At 36.9% G+C, this 19,499-nt stretch overlaps 1 protein-coding gene across 1 annotated transcript in view; it reads right to left on the reverse strand.

Annotated features, from left to right (window-relative positions):
• Window positions 1-11,650: 11,650 nt before the first annotated feature.
• COL24A1 (collagen type XXIV alpha 1 chain) overlaps window positions 11,651-19,499 on the reverse strand; it is a gene marked incomplete at both ends in the record, with an annotated part of 326,813 nt that continues 318,964 nt past the window's right edge. Inside the window, 2 exons of the mRNA XM_080692101.1 lie at window positions 11,651-11,797; window positions 15,736-15,945. Of these exons, the coding sequence (XP_080548227.1) occupies window positions 11,651-11,797; window positions 15,736-15,945 (357 nt within the window). The remainder of the gene's footprint in view (window positions 11,798-15,735; window positions 15,946-19,499) is intronic.

Here is a 19,499-nt window from a genome sequence, read left to right on the forward strand (position 1 = left end):
ACTGGGACTCTGAATCCAAAATACATAGATTGCATAATTGTGTACCCAGGCTTAGGTGAAAGCGACCTCATCATGCTTATCATAGCCAATTACTATATAGGTCACAAGGAAAGAGTTACACTTTAACAGGACAGACCATTATACATTAAAGGCTTAGTTTACACTTATTTTGAATCTATAAAAAGTGCTAGTCTTGTACCAACTTTTTGGTCAGAAAATGGGGTCTGCCTTAAGGGCTTGCTGCTAAACACCATGTCCCTACAGCTCAGGTCCTTTCTGGGCAACTAACAGCCTTTCCTCTATCACAAGGTTACCAAACAGGCAAAAGAACAAACCCTTTTGCTTCCTATGGAAAGAACTACATTTATAGCCGGATGTGGTGGCCCATATCTATAATCCCAGGACTTGGGAGGCTGAGCAAGGAAGATTGCAGGTTCTAGGCTAGCCTTGCAATTTAACAGGACAACTTAATGGTATGTTGTTTCAGAATAAAAAATAAAAAGGGTTCAGAGTGTAGCTTGGAGGAAGAATGCCCCGGGTTCAATCCTTAGTACCACATTAAAAAAAAAAACCAAAAAAAAAAACCACTACATTGTTATTTTATTTGAGGTTAGAAGCAAGGGCAGACCTAGGTTTTGTGAAGCCTGAAGCTCATACAATTTAGGTGCTTCTATATGAAAAAGAACAAAAAAATTATTATACTTCTGCAAACTTTAAAAACACAGATGCTTATGTGAACGTTTTTTAAAGCCACTTCAGGACTCCAATGTTTAAATTTATTAGCTTTTTGATTACTCTGCCTCTAGAAATTATATTTACTAGAACTTTTTGATGGATTTTTAAAAATAACTTGCTGTACCTTTTAGGTTTAACTTAATGTGCTTAAACTATTTGTCAATGGGAAAATATTTTTACGTATAACTTGTAAATTTACAGGTGTTACTTTAGACTGATAGTCACTTGTCTCTCTGTGTGCATGTTTTGGTTTGAATATTTGTGCTGTTGTTCTAATAATTAATATGATACAAGAAATTATAGGTGAAAAATTTTGCACTGTTGTAGTCTTTTGGATCTGAGCTTAACAAACACCAGCTAGAATAAATTTTAAATAAATATATAATAGACAAATTGCTGAAAGCAAAATAAAAATAAAAAGAAATCTTGAAAAGAGCATGAGAAACATGATTATTACAAATGGGTACAACAATATAAAATAATGGCTAGCTTCTCATCACAAACATTGGAGGGTAGACAACAGCATACTGACATACTCAAACTGCTGGAAAAATCACAACTAAAAATTTTATGTCTAGAGAAAATATCCTTCATATAAAGGTGCAATAAAGACAAACACAGAGAAAATGCATCACCAGCTAACACTGTAAGAAATTGTAAAAGAAATTACTTACATGATAATTTGGACCTTCAGGAAAAATATACTTATATATTTTTAATTTTCTCATAATTAAAACTAAGTGTTTAAAGCAAAACTTATAACTCTATGATTATGAGCATATACAAATATACTTCATATGATAATAGCACAAAGGATGAGGGAACTAAGTGAAAGTATGCTAATACAAGTACACAAAGATGAAATATACTGTTTTACTTGAAGTTATTTTGTGTTATCTCTAAGAAGACTGTGATAAATTAGAGCTTAATATTCTAATTCCTTACAGCAACCACTAAGACAGGAATTTTTCTCCTTTATTAAAGATAAGACTTCTGTTTCTAATTAGGATGGAATTGCTTATATCAGGCCAAACCTACTGCTAAGAACAACTATAAAATTCAGATAAATATAAAATTAATGATGTTTGGCAGATTCAAGGATCATCCAAAGTAGCCAGGGATAGAGGATTACTTTAAAAATAATAAAAGAAATACACCAAAGTGAACCGGACCTTCTCTAGTGCCTTCTTCCCTGGGGAAAATTTCTAAGAGAAAAAAGATGTTCTAGGACTTTTGGCAGTCTTCAAAACTGGTGAGAAGCCGGGTGTGGTAGCGCACGCATGTAATCCCAGCATTCGGGAGGCTGAGATCAGAGGACAGGTTCGTGGACAGCCTCAGCTATATAGTGCGGCCCTCTGCAACTCAGTGAGGCCCTGTTTCAAAAGAAAGAATTAAAACAGGGCAGGGGGTGTAGCTCAGAAGTCGAATGCCCCTGGGTTCCATCCCCAGACCCGCAAAAACAAACAAACAAACAAACAAACAAACAAATAAACAAACAGAAAACAAACAAAAAACAAACTGGTGAGACTGGGGAGCTGAGAAAGGAGGAATAGGGTCTCTATTACCATCCAAGACCTTAGAGTGATACATGAGAGTAATGAAAAACTACAAAAATACCAGCTCTCAGAAGATCTAAAGCCCAGTCTTGGACTATTCCAATCACTGAATAGATTTAACTGCTTGTCAACAGGAAATTAAATCCTCTTGAGAGAGAGCTGTTATCATTCACAGATTCTGTTGTTTTTTACATATAATTTCTGACATTTAACCAGAAAATTGTTAAATATGCCAGCATGCAAAACCAAATGTCTAGAAACTAAAAGTAAAAAATAGATAATATAAGTAGACTCTTAAGACATAAAGATATTGGAATAATCACATATGAACCTTGAGTCAATTATGATTAATAACCTCAATAAATGATAAATAATAATATGAAAGACTTTCCCAAGGAATTGGAAGCTATAATAAAAAGATACACATTGGAGTTGAAAAATTATCATATCTAAAATTAAAAACTCATAGTTGGGTTTAACATCACACTAGACACTATAGAAATAGGGCTAATAAATCCTCAGTTTAAAAAAAAATAAGCATAAAGATAAAAAAGACAAAAAGTACAGAGAGCATAAGTGATACGCATGACAACGTGTACAAATCTAAAATGTGTAGTTTAAGGTTCAGAAGAATGAACAATTCCATGCTGTCCTGGCTTTTAGAATTTCTGCTACAAATCTGCTGTTATTTCTACTGGCTCTGCTTTTAAATGGGACTTGGTGTTTCTCCCTTGAAACTTTATATATTCTTTATTTTGTACTTTTGGCATTTTAACTATAATATTTCATGAAGAGATTCTTTTCTGGTCAGGTTTTGGGCGGGTTCTAAATGCTTTCTGAGTTTGACATTTTTCTGTTATTATTTCATTGAATAGTTTTTCGAGCCTTCAGCTTATAGCTTCTCTCTGTTCTGATTATGCATATTTAGCCTTTTAATGGCATCCCATAAATTTTGTATGTTCAGTTCATTCTTATATTTTCCCCTTGTTATTATCTGGATGTGATCATTCTTCAGTCTTGTCTTTAGGCCTTCATACTCTTTTGTTGTGATGATACTAGGGATTTATCCCAGGCGCATCCTTCCTTCAAGTTATACCCCCAGTACTTCTCATTTTTGTTTGTTTTGAAACAGAGTCCTGCTAGGTTGCCAAGAGTCTCACTATATTGCTGAGTCTGTCCTTGAATGTGTGAACCTCTTGTCTCAGCCTCCAAAGTACTGGGATTGTGCCTACCATCATGCCTGCCTCAAGCCTTGATATTCTTTTTTCCACTTTGTCTAATCTAATGGTGAGGCTTTAAACTGAATTTTAAAATCCAATTTCTTAAGTTTTTCATTTCCAAGATCTCTGTTTGGTTCTTTTTCAAATTCACTATCTTTTTGTTGAATTGCCTATTCATATCCTGTATTGTCTTCCTTAATTTATTCAGCTGTTTATTTTTATCCTCTTGAAATCCACTGAGTTTTTAAAAAATAATTTTTAAATTCCTTGGCATTTTATCCACTTTGATATTTTTGGAATCAGTTACTAGAGAGCTATGAACTGTTTTTGTTCAAACTGACTTGTTTTTTCCTATTGTGCTTTGTGCATCTGTTGTTATGAATGTCTTTTCCATTTTTATGTGAGTATTTTCTTAGTAAGCAGCCTTCTCTTGATGATGTGCATGGGGATATCAGTTTGTTGTGTAGAGCTGAGTATAATTCCAATTCATTTCATAGTATGGTTTCATGTGGCTTCTTTGGCTATAATTTTACAGGTTTTGATACAATGCACATTGTGCCAGAACCTGAAAGGCCCTTTTTCTCTGTAGGTATGACAAGGGTGGAGGCTCTCTGGTAGTTTTGACAGGTGTGGTGTAGATCACAGCCTGTGAAAGGTTTATACTCTGTCATTACTCCTACAGTGGAAATGGAAGCCCCTGTCAGGTGTTGAGAGTCTCCTCAGGCTCTTTTGATAATGGCTCTGGTTTTTGACATGATTTCTGCTACTCATTGTTACAGTCATCATGGTGTAAGCGTGGAGATTTTATCTTCTGTTTTGACATTGGTGCATCTCCAATTTTATCACAGGGAGGGGCAAGGTTCAGGGTCCAAGTTTCCCCTTTGGGGCGCTCACCTCCAGTCCTGTCAGCAATGTGCAACTCAGAGGGTATGGAATTGGCTGATGCTTAGGGCTCTCATAAGTGTGGTGCCTACAATAGTTATGTTATCTCCTGTTACTATGGGGGTAAGTGTCCAGGTGAGGTACTTCACAGCCTCCCTTCTCATGCCTACTTGAGGATAGATTATCGGTTGGGAGTTTTTAGGCACTGTATTTTTTTAAGTTAAAGTATTCATCAAGGTTTGAGCAGGGCTAGGTCATGGCTGGATGAGGTGCAATTCCTCTCAGCTAGGTTAGGAGTGTAGCTCAATACTCATGTTGGGCCCGATCTCATTACTGCAAAGGAGAGAAGAATGAATGAGTGAAGTAAAACCCAATTAAGAACAAAAACAGTAACACCATCAACAACTACAAAGAGGACAATAACACAGAATGAAATAAAAAGTTAAAGAAATAAAAATAAGATTAAGAAAAATAAGAGTAGCTGGAGCAAAGTAAAAAAAAATGAGGAGAGAGAAAAAAAGAAAAGGGGAAAGAGAAAAATAATGAATCTTAAAAATTTAGACAAGAAAAACAAACACAAAATAGCAACAAAACAAAAGGTACTACTAAATAATAAAAATTCCCTCTCCCAAAGGTGCTCAAACAAGTGGCAAGAATGAGAACTCACACCCCATGCTGATTACAGCTTCTCTCCATTTCTTCTTGGGCTGTGCACCCCTTAGCCTGAGCAAAGGCTGAGGGTTATTTACTTTCCTTTTCTTATTTTGTGGCTCTAGTCAGGTGCCTGGTGGGAGTAATTCATGGCTGGAGTCAGCTGGAATACCTCTCAGATGCTTTGCATTCTGGGACAAGCAAGGGCAGAACTCAAAGTCCCAGAAACAAATTCTACCTGGAGGTATGGGTTATGCACTACAAGAGCAGGGTTGATGCTGTTAAAATGAGAACCCCTCAAAGCTTCTCTGTAGAGCCTGGTACTTGAGGGGGTAACACCAGCTCTGTGGCAAGCCCCCACATTCCCTTGAGAGTGAGGACAAGCTATGGAGTCTTACTGATCTGCTGGGGGAGGTGGCAGCGAGTTCTATGTGATCCGCCACCCATGGTCCTAGGGTTCGCAGTCCTGGCTCCAGTGCACGGCTGGATTTGTCTCTTACTGTCTCAGACTCCAATAGCTGGTCTGGCAAACTGCTGATTCCAAACAGAAGCACCTTCTGTTCCTCCATGTGCTAGTTCCCAAAGTAGAAAGCTCACACAGCACTGTGAACATATGCTCCCAAGTGCAGAGAGCTCCAGAGCCAATTCACCACTCAAATCGTGGCACTGTTTATTTATTCTGTATTTCTTCAGAGTGCTGAATCTGGTGCCAGGGGTGGACACTGGGACTTTCCCTATTTCTCCTCTACCCTCACCAAAAGGGCAACCCCTCCCTCTGCTGTGCTTCCATGTGATCTATGCTAGGTCATCCTGTTTTACTCTTTATTCCACTATTCAGCATTCTAGGATTTCTTCAAGTCTCTGTCTACTACTGAACTCCAGAATTTCCCCATGCTCACTTACCTCAATAAGCAACTACATTTCATTCATTTTAATTCTGTCTTCTAGAGACACAGGCAAGTGCTGGGTGCCTCTAACCTGCTGTCCTGGATGGCTGTGGTTTTGTATAAAATATCTGAGATGTTTATAAAAGAAACCACTGCAATTTTTCTGTTAATATATGAAATGGAATATGAAGGTGCATTTATTAATTATATACAGAGGTGTACTTTATTTAAAGAAAGTCTTTATACTTAATATACATATGTATTGTGTAAAATGTAAAATCCATATTAACAGAAAAATTATGGGGATAGCATCACTTTAAACAGATTAATAAGCCGGGCATGGTGGCACACACTTGTAATCCCAGCATTTGGGAGGCTGAGACAGGAGGATCACGGTTCAAGGACAGCCTCAGCTACTTAGTGAGGCCATCTGCAACTCAGTTAGACCCTGTTTCTAAATAAAGAATAAAAAAAATAGAGCTGGGGGTGTCGCTCAGAGGTAAAATGCCTCTGGGTTCCATCCCCAGTACCTAAAAAAACAACCCCCCCCCAAAACAGATTAATAATTGTATTAAGGGGTTTAGCACAGCTTTCTTGTGTGATAACTATCATGAAATGGTTAGATCTTTAATGATGTTGGTGATGATGGCCATAATTAGAAGCTAATTTTTAGAGAGAGATTACTTTGTATCAGATACTGTCTTAAGCATTTTTCTGTGTTAATCTCTTAAGATCACTCAACAACCAAACGAGTTCTTTCATTATCTCCACTTAGAAAAAATTAAGGCAATGTAGACATAATGCACTCAAAATCACAGGGCTAGTCCTCAGGGCACCCAGTCATCATTGTACTGCTCTGTTTAAACTGGCTTGCCTTGGGTGATTCTGTTCGAAGGATCTTCTGTATTTCTATTTTTTTTAAATAAACTTTTAAATCTTCAAAAAAATTGGCCTGCCTTAAATTTAATATATCAACAATATACTTAAAACATAACACAAGGGATTTCTGTCCTATGTATGTTTCTTAAATGGTGTCTAGAAAAACCATTTATGTCTCCAAACTATTACTAAAATGTTTAGAACGAATAGTACAGAACACAGACTGAAACTTTAACCAGAGGAAGGTTCCTGGAGGGCCAGCCTCAACTCACAATGAGTAGGGTTCTTGATAAAATTTCACAGAAAGGAATTTAAAGGCATGTCAGAGAGAGGCACAAACAGATTTATTTAGGGAAGTAAGGATAATCTACTTGAAGGAAAAAGAGTACGGGCTTTCTGGAGAGAGAGGCCTCCCTTGGTCTAGAGTTTTAAAACTTATAGAGGGACAATAGCTAGGAGCTCAGCTAGAGATGGAGTCAAGGGAGAGTTATGCAATTTCAATACAGTTTGCTTGTATTTGCACACTGCCCTTGCTTCAAGGTGCCTTTTGTAAGCAAGGAAATTCCAAGGTGCTAGGACCTGCAGCTCTATCACTCAGGAGTTACTTGTCTTCCTTTCTAGTGGTTCAGAGGTGTCTCTACATTTTACAGGCATTTTCTACATTTCAATGGTTTATGGCTATTTCCATCATTCCAGTGGTTCAGGGAACTCCTCTTCTCTTCTCTTCTCTTCTCTTCTCTTCTCTTCTCTTCTCTTCTCTTCTCTTCTCTCTCTCTCTCTCTCCATATATATATATATATATATATATATATATATATATATATATATATATATATTAAATTATTTAAAACATATATGACATAAAATTAACCATTCTAATCATTTGAAACATACTATTCAGTAGCATTAGTACATTTACATTGCAATTATGCAGCCATCCTCACCATCTATCTCCAGAAGCTTGTCAACATCCCAAGAAACTCTATACTCATTAAAAGATAATACTCCCTCTGACAACCTCTGATGTACGTCTGTCTGTAGGAATTTGTTTACTCTTGGTACCGCATATGAGTAGAATTATACAATATTTGTCCTTTGCATCTGACTTATTCAGTTAACATGGTGTTTTCAAGGCTCATCCATGGTCAAACATTTCAGACTTTCACTCCTTTTTTCCCCCTCGGTATGGGGATTAAGTCCAGGTTCTATCTCTGAGTTACACCTCCAATCCTACTTTACTTTTTATTCTGAAATAAGTTGCCAAGACTGGCCTTAAACCTACCATCTTCCTGCCTCAGCCTCCCAAATACTGAGATAACAGGCACGTGCCACCATAATCAACTACTCATACTCCTTTTTAAGGCTGAATGATATCCTATTATATATCTGCCACATTTTATTTATCTACTCATCCACCGGTTAACATTTGGGTTGTTTCTTCATTTGGGTGATTTTGTGAATAATGCTTTTATAAACACTGCTGTGCAAATATCTGTTTGAGTTCCTGTCTTAATTCTTTTGAGCATATACCTAGAAGCAGAATTGCTGGATGATATGGTAATTCAATAATTAACTTTTCGAGGGTCCACTGAACTACTTTCTGTAGTAGCTATGGCATTTATATTCCCACCAGTTATGCACAAGGCTTTCAATTTCTCCACATTCCCCTGAACACTTATTTTACATTTATTTTTTAAAATAGTCATCATAATGGGCATAAGTTCTTGAATGTTTTCCAACACTAACCATCAATTCTCCAGACACACATTGGATATTCAACAATTCAATTCTGATACCAACTACTTGGAGTTGCATTGGAGTCCATAGATTTAGGGGTTCAATCCCACCACTGTACTCCCATTGCAGATGCCAACTGCAAGCCCCAGGCCACCTGTAATTTTGACCAATCAGCTACAAATGAGGGGTTCCTGTGACTTCCTTCTCAGGTTTGGCAATTTGCTACAATGGGTCACGGAATTCAGGGAAACTCTTTACTTACATTACTTTATTATAAAGGATATAACGCAGGAACAGCGAGCTAAAAGAAATGCATAGGCCAACATATGCGGGTATGGTGTCAACCTCCCAAGTCTTATCTGGGTATTCACTCTCCCAGCAAGTAGATATATTCATCAACCAGATAGCTCTCTAAGCCTCAGTGTTTAAGGGTTTTTATGGAGGTCAATCTCCAAGCCCTGCCCTTCTCTTCTTCCCAGATTTGAGCCCACAGTTGGGCTGAAAGTTGCAACTCTCTAATTGCTTAGCCTTTCCAGTCAAGTGATTTAAAGGTCCCACCTTAAGTGACCTCCTTAACACAAACTCACCTGTAATTGAACAGGACTCATTATAAATAACTAGACACTGCTTTCGTTCAGGAATTCCAAGGGGTTTCTGTGTCTGAAGCCACAATTGAGGACAAAGACAAAATATACTTTTGTATTATACCACAGAAGCAGTAAGTGCTTCATTGTGGTTTTGATTTGTATTTCCCCTGTCATGGGTGATTTTGAGCATCATTTCATTCATTGGCCATTTGAATACCTTTTTGGACACATTCAAGTGATTTGCCCATTCTTTGAACTGGGTTGCTTGTTCTTTTTGTTGAGTTAAAGACATTATTTTTGTTTTTATATGTTAATCCCCTGTCCAATTTATGAATTACAAACATTTCCTCTATTTTTTGAGTTGCCTTTTCTCTTTCTTCTTCTTCTTCTTCTTTTTTTTTTTTTTTTTTTTTTTTTTTTTGTGTGGTACTGGGAATGGAATCCAGGGCATTCTACCTTGGGCCTACACTCCCAATCCTATTTTTTATTTTTTATTTTGAAACGGTCTCACCGAGTTGTGGAAGGCCTCACTAAGTAGCTGAGGCTATCTGTGAACCGTGATCCTTCTGTCTCAGCCTCCCAAATGCTGGGATTACAAGTGTGTGCCACCGCACCTGGCTTACCTTTTCACTTTCTTATGATAGTGTCTGTTAATGTATGAGTTTCTTTTTCTTTTGATGTAGCTCGCTTTATCTATATCTTTCTCTTGTTGATTGTTCTTTTGGTGTCAAGAAATCCATGTCAAGTTTATTGCCATGGTGATTTTCTCCTGAGAGTTTTATAGTTTTAGCACTTATGTTTAGATCTTTGATCCTGTTGTGTGTTAATTTTTGTAAATGATATAAGGTAAGAGTCCAACTTGATTTGTTTGTGTGTGAATATCTAGTTTTCCCAGGCTAATTTGTCTTGAAAAAGTGGCCCTTTCTCATTGATGGTATTGGTACCCTCACTGAAAATCATTTGACCACACACCTGAGGGTATGTTTCTGTGTCATGGCCCCATTTTGCAAAAGTAGGAAATTAGCCCTACATTTCTTTTGTAGGTATATAATAGATATTTTCTAATAAAGAAAAAATATATTTTCTAATATATATAGTATGGTATAGAATGGTGATGCCAGAGAAGATATCATTCATAATAAAAATGGTAATAAAAAAGAAAATACATAGTAATATAAGAGGAAAAACAAATATCACCAAAATGATTTAAAGCATATTTGTTTATTATAGATAGGTAAGTGTGGTTTGCTGTGGCTAAAGATATGCTTATAATTGATGAACAGCTTTTCTATATAGCAGGAGGTATAATATTTTTCTTTTAATACTGAACTAACATTTTTTTCTGGCAAGGAATGACTGAATTGACTGAACAGAGTTTAAGTGGCAAAAGACTTTTTTTTTCCTGAATGTTGCTTTCAAGATCATAAAATAAATTCGCTTAAATCCTAACACATTACCTTTAAGAACAGTGAAGGAAAATCAATGAATACTACAAAAACATGTACTTTCTACAAAGCAGAAATATAAAGTTTTTATAATTTAAAACAGCAGCAATTTCAAAAGATATGCTGAATTAAAACTTTACAATATATATACACACAAATATCATTCCAGATGATCATGGATTTTTAAAACAGTATATCACAACCCCCAGTCACTAACCCAGACCTACTACTGGATGTAGCGGGCTTCAAATATTTTTTACAACAATTTAAAAAATAACAAAAACAAAAGAAACCTCCCTGTTCTCTTGTGTATGCTCACGGGTTATGGTGTGTTGGCTTTGATTTCTTATGTACAAGGAGAATTTTAAAATAAAACAAGGAATTCACATAAATAATTGTCTTACTTGTTATTAAGTATATGACCAAATGAAATACATACTCACAATCACAACACATCTTGATGTAACCAGTACATACACTCTTCATGATAAAGATGAAAAAAAGAAATAAAATAGTCTATGGAAGCCACAAGCACCATGTTTTAGAAAGAGCACCAAGCAACACAAAAAGGCAACACGTAAGAGGTAGTGTACCATGGCTAAGATGCACACGCCCATCGGGGACCTGAATACAGCTTAGTGTTGGGAAAATAAGACATATTAGACTGGGGCTTGCAATTTTTAGACAGAAGCATTGCACGTTCGGGAGCATTAGCCAGTATTGCTCCACAGTGCTCTGCGTCTCCAGCTGTCTAATGGGTACTTTGCTCTCAGTCAAAAAAATAGAGGATATCCTGAAGAATTCCATGTGTATGAATGTTCAGTTCTAGGGAATTCTCTAAGAAAGTTCAGATCAATAAAAATTTTAAAAGAATTAAATACTTTATCAATCATAGTCCTTTAAAAATGCCTTTTTCTCCTTCTTAGGAGGAAGCCTTTTCTTCCTGAGATTCTTTAAGATTTAGCCAATCCCTTTTTCCCCATGCATTTCATAGCAACAGTATTTTTCTGTCTCTATTTTTCCCTCTGCAGCAATTGTGACCAACAAAAATTCTGCACTAACCCGGAGACTTTAAAGAAAGCATACAAAACTGCTTTCAATGTAATACTTTTGTTCAGTTTTGAGATGAGGAAGTTTTTGCACTTCAATCACTGGAAGTCGAGTAGGGTCCTGGGTCTGAAAAAGGAATTTTGCCTTATGCCAGCTACCATCTCGGATCTGTAAAATAAGAACACAACACTATTATAGGCATTTCATTGATGGCCATTCTCAGCAGACAATGCCCTTCTTAGATGATGTAAATTTGTTTCAAGGCTTAGAGAGAATGAGTAGAAAATACTATTATCAGTAAATGGTAATAATTACTATTAATAATTGGAAGTCTGTGTTTAATCCTTTCTTTATAATGGTATTGTGTTCTGATCTTTCATTTCTAGGGGCTAATGCCAGGCTTCTGCTTCTGTTATGTGAGGATCATTGGATCAGATATGAATTGAAAGGCTGACCTCTTCCTTGTACGAATAATACTCATCTGTCTGTCCTGGGTTCTTATGTTTGTGATTGATTCTTCAGGGTGCGCATTTTTCTAGGGTGATCAGGGGAGGAGCTGCCTTAACCTCTATACTTTAGGCAGAAAGTCACCAGAACCAATAAGTCTACAGTTAAATTAAAATTATGTTGAGCCATCTGACAGGTTTCTTTCTTCTGATTTTATTCTGTGGCTCTTCACTTATACACTTTCCCTCTTTTCTTTTTTCCTTTCAGATCTTTCTGTTTCTTGTATTACAGTATGTGCTTTTGCTTCTGATACATTCTATGGAACAGAAACATGTTATAAAATGTCCTATGATAAAGATTTAACAAGACAAAATAGAGAAACAAAAATGACTGTTTTTATTATTTAGGGTATTACCATGGTGTGTATTATAAAATTTGAAGAAATTTTAGAGCTTATTTAAGGTATGTTTCATTTTAAATCTAAGGCCATTGGAACTCATCAAAGTTACTTATCTAATGTCACAAGACTGGTATGATAACTAGACCTTGAATTCTTTGTGTAAGACACTGTTAGATTTATTCAAGTCTTTCTTTTAATACTTAGGAAATACAAAGATGAATAAATTAATTCAGGCTTCTGAATTCTAGCAGTTTATAAATTTAGTGAAGAGAGGAGAAATATGCACAGATAACCACAATATGGTAAGTACAACATAAATAATGTGGCTAATGAATGATAAATTCCTTCTTTCTTTTTTTTTTTGCGGGTCTTGGGAAGGAACCCAAGGGCATTTGACCTCCGAGCTACACCCCTTGCCCTATTTTTTTATTCTTTATTTTGAAACAGGGTCTCACTGAGTTGCAAAGGGCCTCACTAAGTAGCTGAGGCTGTCTGCAAACCGTGATCCACCGGTCTCAGCCTCCCAAATGCTGGGATGACAAGCATGCACCACCACGCCCAGCTTTAAATTCCTTATTTCTAATGAACATTCAGGAAATGTTTTACTAAAAATTCAAAATTTAGATTCAGATGGGCCTTATACTATGCTTAAAATTTTCACTGAATTAGAGTATATAGAGAAAGGCATTTCAGAGAAAAGAAAAGGTTTGAGTAAAAAAACAACCAAAACCCCAAATAAAAACAGATGGAAAGCTGGGCATGGTGGTGCACATTTGTAATCCCAGCACTTGGGAGGCTGAGACAGGAGGATCGCACAGGTTCAAAGCCAGCCTCAGCTACTTAGTGAGGCTCTCCGCAACTTAGTGAGACCCTGTTTCCAAATAAAGTATAAAATAGGTCTGGGAGTATAGCCCTGAGGTAGAAAAGACCCTGGGTTCCACCCCCAGTACCACCAAACAAACAAACAAGCAAACAAACAAAAAACAGATGGAAAAAGACATATTTATTGTTAAATCAGCCTGGAATGGGGATAAAATGCAGAGTTTGGCCTAGGAAGATCTTAATAGAAATCTAGGCACTAACCAATATAAAGTGACAATAATAAAAAAAAAACCTATTTTACAGAGTTGAAGATTAAGGATTCAATTAAAAGTTCTTATTGATCCAGGTGTGGTGGCACACACTTGTAATCCCAGTACTTGGGAGGCTAAGACAGGAGGATCCGGGTTCATGGCCAGCCTCAGCTACTTAGTGAGGCCCTCTACAACTTAGTGAGACCCTGTTTCAAACTAAATATTAAAAAAAAATCAGGCAAGGGGTGTACATTGGAGGTAGAATGACCCTGGGTTCAATCCCAGCACCACCACAACAAAAAGGTTCCTATCAGTAAAATGGGGCATTGGCTTTGTACTTGTATACACTGGGCATTGTTTACTTGCTCCACTAATTAGTTGTGTGAACTTGAGCACCTGACTTGTCTTTTAATGCCTTTACTTTCTCATCTAAAAAATGAGAATAATAACTGGGTATGGTATCACATGCTTGTAATCCCAGCATTCAGGAGGCTGAGACAGGAGGATCACGGTTCATGGCCAGCCTCAGCTACTTAGTGAGGCCCTTTGCAACTCAGTGAGACTATGTTTCAAAATAAAGAATAAAAAATAGGGCTGGGGATGTAGCTCTGAGGTAGAATATCCCTGGGTTTCATCCCTAGTCTGGAAAAAAAGGGATAATAATTTATTCAAAACGTTGTTATGATTAAATAAAACCATGTGCGTATTGCATGGCCATTTACTATAATGAATACCCAATTAATAGTAGTAGGAATTGTTGTTATTATCATCATCATCATCATTGTAACACAGTTTAGATAGACAGGTTGTGAAAGCTGAAGTTGAAAAACAGCCTGGTTTTTCTAAGTGCTAAAAAGTGTTGATAAATTTGGATTATGTCTCAGAGAGAGTCATTGAAAGTTTCTGGGAAAGCTTATGAAAGTTATATGAATTTGTTGGTGATTTCAGTCTCTTTTAATACAAAGAATAAAAGCCACATACTGACCATGTGTGTATGATATTTTCAAACAACCAAACACTGTTTTTCTGAAAACAGAATGTTATGAAAAAGTAGAGTCTCCTTAAGTGATGTTAGATCATGATATTGATGGGCACTAGCACAGGAAGCCAAGCTACTTGAAATAACTAATGATATGCATAGAAAGTGGACAACTCTATTCTCTCTAACAGGGGTTAACAAACTCTTAAACAAAGGACCAGTTATAAAATATTTTATGTTTTGTGACCTATACAGTCTCTGTTACATTTTCTCAACTCCAATTTTGTAGTATGATAGCAGGCATACACAGTAAGTACATGAATGATTATGGGTTGTGTTCCAATAAAAATTTGTTTACAAAAAGCAGATGGTCAGTCAGGCTTGATCTGTTAACTGTAGTTTGCCAATATCTGCTCTATGAAATAATGTTTTAAAATTAAAGATTTTTGGTAAAAATTCATTGCTTAATTTTTTATTTTTATTTTTTTGTGGTACTGGGGGTGGAACCCAGGGGCTTTTCTACCTCTGGTCTATACTCCAAGACCTATTTTATACTTTATTTGGAAACAGGGTTTTAAAAAGTTGCTGAGAGCCTCACTAAGTAGCTGAGGCTGGCTTAGAACCTGTGTGATCCTCCTGTCTCAACCTCCCAAGTGCTGGGATTATAAGCGTGTGACACCATGCCCGGCTTCATTGCTTAATATTAAAGGAAAGATAAGCTACAATTCAAATACTGATTAGTAGGGTCAGTCTACAAATATATCCATATTTAATTGCATAGGGATAATGAAATAAATGTTCAGAGGCAAAATGAAATAAAACTGAGTAACCTCTACAACTTGTCTTTAATATAATAATGAGATGTGGAACTGGAGCAGTAAAAACATGTGAAAATCTATCTGCATCCTCTGTGTCTCTCTGTGTGTCAATCTACCCATTCATCATGTTATATTCATTTCCTATGGGGAATGAGATTTAAATATTAACACAAGTTTTGCATAAAAAATCCATGAATAACCAGTTGGTGTAACAAAGGTTGAGAAGATATAAGAAAATAATCATCTGAAAAATATATGGTTATAAGACAGGCATATGAAAACTTACCACCTTTCTGTATCTGCAGTTTGTAATTAAATTCTTACTTATTGTTCTAATTTTAGAGTTTTACTAAATTTAAGTCATGTTGAACAAAATCTCTCTCTCTTACCTTGCAGTCATCTGAAAGCACTTTAGGTTCAAGTAGAGTGTTTTCTTCAAAAATCTGTCCATTCCATCCCTTGAAACTAATAGGCAGTCCTGGGCTACTGGTTTGTGCCCTTGTCCGTGTATTTAGGCAGTGAATGGTGATAATGTGAGTGGCTTCTGAGCTCAGTAAATGAAGGAAGTTCATCTGGACTTTTCCAATTCCAAACTCCAACTAATGTCATAGAAACAAGATGCAGGTTACAAGATGTAGCAATTTAGAAACTTATATTTTGGGGAATTTTAAAAGTCCTTGAAAGGTAGCCCCAGAAAACTACTTTTCCTGGAATTTAAACGCTAGTTTGTGGTGTGCTGGTAAATATTCTGTTGTGGGGAGTCCTCTGATTTATAGCATTTTCTGATTTCCTTGGTGGAAACACTATCAGCATGGCTGATTTCATAACACCAAGGTGAGATTACTGAACACGGAGTTAGGGATGTTAACAGGCGCTCTTGAGCCTGCATGAATTGGATACAGCATGCTATTAGGCTATTAGCTATAGTAAAAATTAAGATAAGTTTCATAATATTACCTAAATGCATAAAATTTTCAATATCACCTATAATTTGTAGAGGTTAATGCCTTCATAATTCTTTTTCATAAAATTTTAAATTCTAGCTGGGTGTGGTGACGTACACCTGTAATCCTAGGCTTTGGGATTCTCATACAGGAGGATCCCAGGTCCGGGGCCAGCCTTAGCAACTTAGTGAAACCCTCAGCAACTTAATGAGCCCCTATTTCAAAAATAATAAAAAGGGCCGGGCGTGGTGGCGCATGCTTGTAATCCCGGTGCTTGGGAGGCGGAGACAGGAGGATCGCGCAGGTTTGAAGCCAACCTCGCTGGCTTAAGAAACCCTGTTTCCAAATAAAAATATAAAATAGGTCTGGGAGTGTAGCCCAGAGAAGGGTTCCATCCCCAGTACCACCAAAATAAATAAATAAAATAAAAAAAAAAAAGGCATAAGAGTGTAGCTCAGAGTTAGAATGCCCCTGGGTTAAATCATTAGAACTGAAAGAAATCTGAAATTCTCTTTATACTTTCATTTGAGGGATGTGTGTGTGTGTGTGTGTGTGTGTGTGTGTGTGTTTCAAAGATAAATAAAAAACTGTAATAAATTGGCCCAACAATTTTAACTTGAGAACCTTTAAGGACAAGGATTGTTTTGCCAGTCCCTAAAGCAGTTTCAGCCACACAGTGAGTCATTAATACATGTTTATTGAATGAATGGACAGATGCTTGAACAAGTACTAACAAATCAAATGAAAAGCAGAGGGCAAAATTAGAGCTAGGATGCCTGATTGTATGTTTTCCAGGCTTGGACAGGGGTAAAATATTTTTTATGGCTTTAGACATTATTATTAATGTTTTATTATTATTATCCAAGCAAGGGTTTGGGTGTATTGTAAATGAACAGAGACAGTTGCTATTGAGGAATTTATATTAATTTACAAACATAAAATTAGAAAAATACCAGTTCTGAGGTAATAGAAAAAGAAAAAAGAAAGCAGCAGCAACAACAAATCCCAGGAAGAGAAAAAAGGCCTAAGCATCAAAACAAGGAGGAATAATTATAAGGAACATTAGTGTTTAAAAAATTAAATTCCTGCTGGGCGTGGTGGTGCACGCTTATAATCCCCGCGCTTGGGAGGCGGAGACAGTGCAGGTTCGAAGTGCAGTGCAGTGCAGAGGCGAAGATGGTGCAGGTTCGAGACCCTGTTTCCAAATATAAAAAAGTATAAAATAGGTGTGGGAGTGTAGCCTGGAGGTAGAAGGGTTCCACCCCTAGTAACGCAAGAAAAAAAAATTTTCCTCATTTCCTTGTTGGTATAGGGGCAAAATACCAACCTGAGAGGGTTATGAATATTAAGAGTGGTGAATGTATTTTCCCTAGCCCAGGGGCTGCACAGAGCAGCACCCCTGGAGGGCAGTTTTATTTCCTTAGTAGCACTAGAATGTAGGTCCTCAATTTTCAGTCATCCTGAAGTTGGGTTTATGGGTAAGAGAAATGGAAGAATTGATTCAGTCATTTAAAGAACTGGGGTACAGGTCCCTCTCAGCTCTCATCTCCTTTGTATAACACAACCCCCTGACCCCATGCACACACAGCCACTTTCTTTCATGATCTAAATAAAAATCCTCGGCTAATTTTCAGGGGAATGAGGATGACCATGTGGATATTTTGGATATAGGACTATTATTTCCTCTTTGTTATAGGTACACGGTTTTCCTAGGAATGGAAGAATCCTTTAGATGTAGGATAGAAGAAATAAATATGTAAAAAGGACAGAGACAGGAAGGAAAAGTAAAATATAACTTTAATATAAGAACCTGGTACTAAAGTGCCTCAACCTTGACTTCCCAAGCCAGTTCTCTTTCCCTGGCCTGTCTTTCCAAATTTCTGGGAAATCCTAGAGCTAGCTGAAAGAAATGATAATTGTTCTGTGCATTGTTAACAAGACTAATAGGATATCTTGAGAAGTCTATAATTTAGGACACTCTCCAGCTTATCTGTTAATCAGATAATGAAGAACTCGATCAGCCTGAGGACCCTAAAGATGAGCAGAGCACCAGAAACTGCCTCGGGACTACTGGATTGAGAGTATGATAACTCCCTCCTCTAGCCCACCCTCACAAAAAGCCCCTCTAGGAAAAGAGCCCTGCATCCCCCAAGATCTCTTTCTCTTTCTGGAGATGGACGGCATTCTCCCTGGAATGTGTATTCCCTACTTTCCTAGAAAAACCTCTGTCCATGTCTCTGGGGTGTGCTAAAATCCTTTTCCATCACATTAGCCAAGGTCACTGCTATTACTGAGTTACTGAGGTGAAGAATCAACCCCTCATCCCCAGTACTTTCCCCCTTGGTTGCAAGGAATAAAGTGAAGGTCTAGTGAAATGAAACAATGAAACACCCTGGCTAAGGAAGGAGAGGGTAGGTCATAATAAGCAGCTAGGGACTGGACATTTTAGCTTTTGAACTTTTATCATGAATGAAACACAAGATAGGCACATGTATCAGTCCTTTGCCAATGAGAAATAAATTCATGAAAATGTAACAAGCTGGTTTAATCAGAAAAAGAAGCATAGTTTTGATTTCAACATACAAGTAAAACTAGTCTTTAGATTTTTTTTTTGCTTCGACACCTAGTATTATACCAAACTAACTTGCGTTTGTTCTAAATAATTGGTTTATAAGATTATATACTTTAGAGAAGTATGAAAAATAGTATTCAGTGGATGCTTACAGAAGGTTATTATGTGCATCACTAAAAATAGCAAGCTGTTGTGGCAAAATTCTTCTTTTAATGATGATGATATAATTTTCAGCAAAACATTAGGTAACTGATTACTGACTATAGACACTGAAGCTACTTAGGAATTTTCTAATGTATATGCATGCATAAAAATACAGCATCTGTTGCATAATTTTCAAGGAATTTAAAAAACATGATCTGTAGAATAAGCCAAGCTGAGCAAATCACAAAAACACAATCAAAGTTTTAAGATTTCTGGGCATGGTGGCACATGCCTGTAATCCAAGTACTTGGAAGACAGAAACAGGAGGATTGCAGATTTGAGGCCAGCCTCAGAAACTTGGCAAGACCCTCAGCAAGTTGGCAAGAATCTGTTTCAAAATAAAAAAATAAAATGGCTGGGGGTGTAGCTCAGAGGTAGAATACCAATACTCCTGGGTTCAATCCCCAGTATGTCCCCCCAAAATTAAGATTTA

The sequence above is a fragment of the Muscardinus avellanarius genome (assembly GCF_963383645.1).
Source record: "Muscardinus avellanarius genome assembly, chromosome: 3".
Classification (NCBI taxonomy): Eukaryota; Metazoa; Chordata; class Mammalia; order Rodentia; family Gliridae; genus Muscardinus; species Muscardinus avellanarius.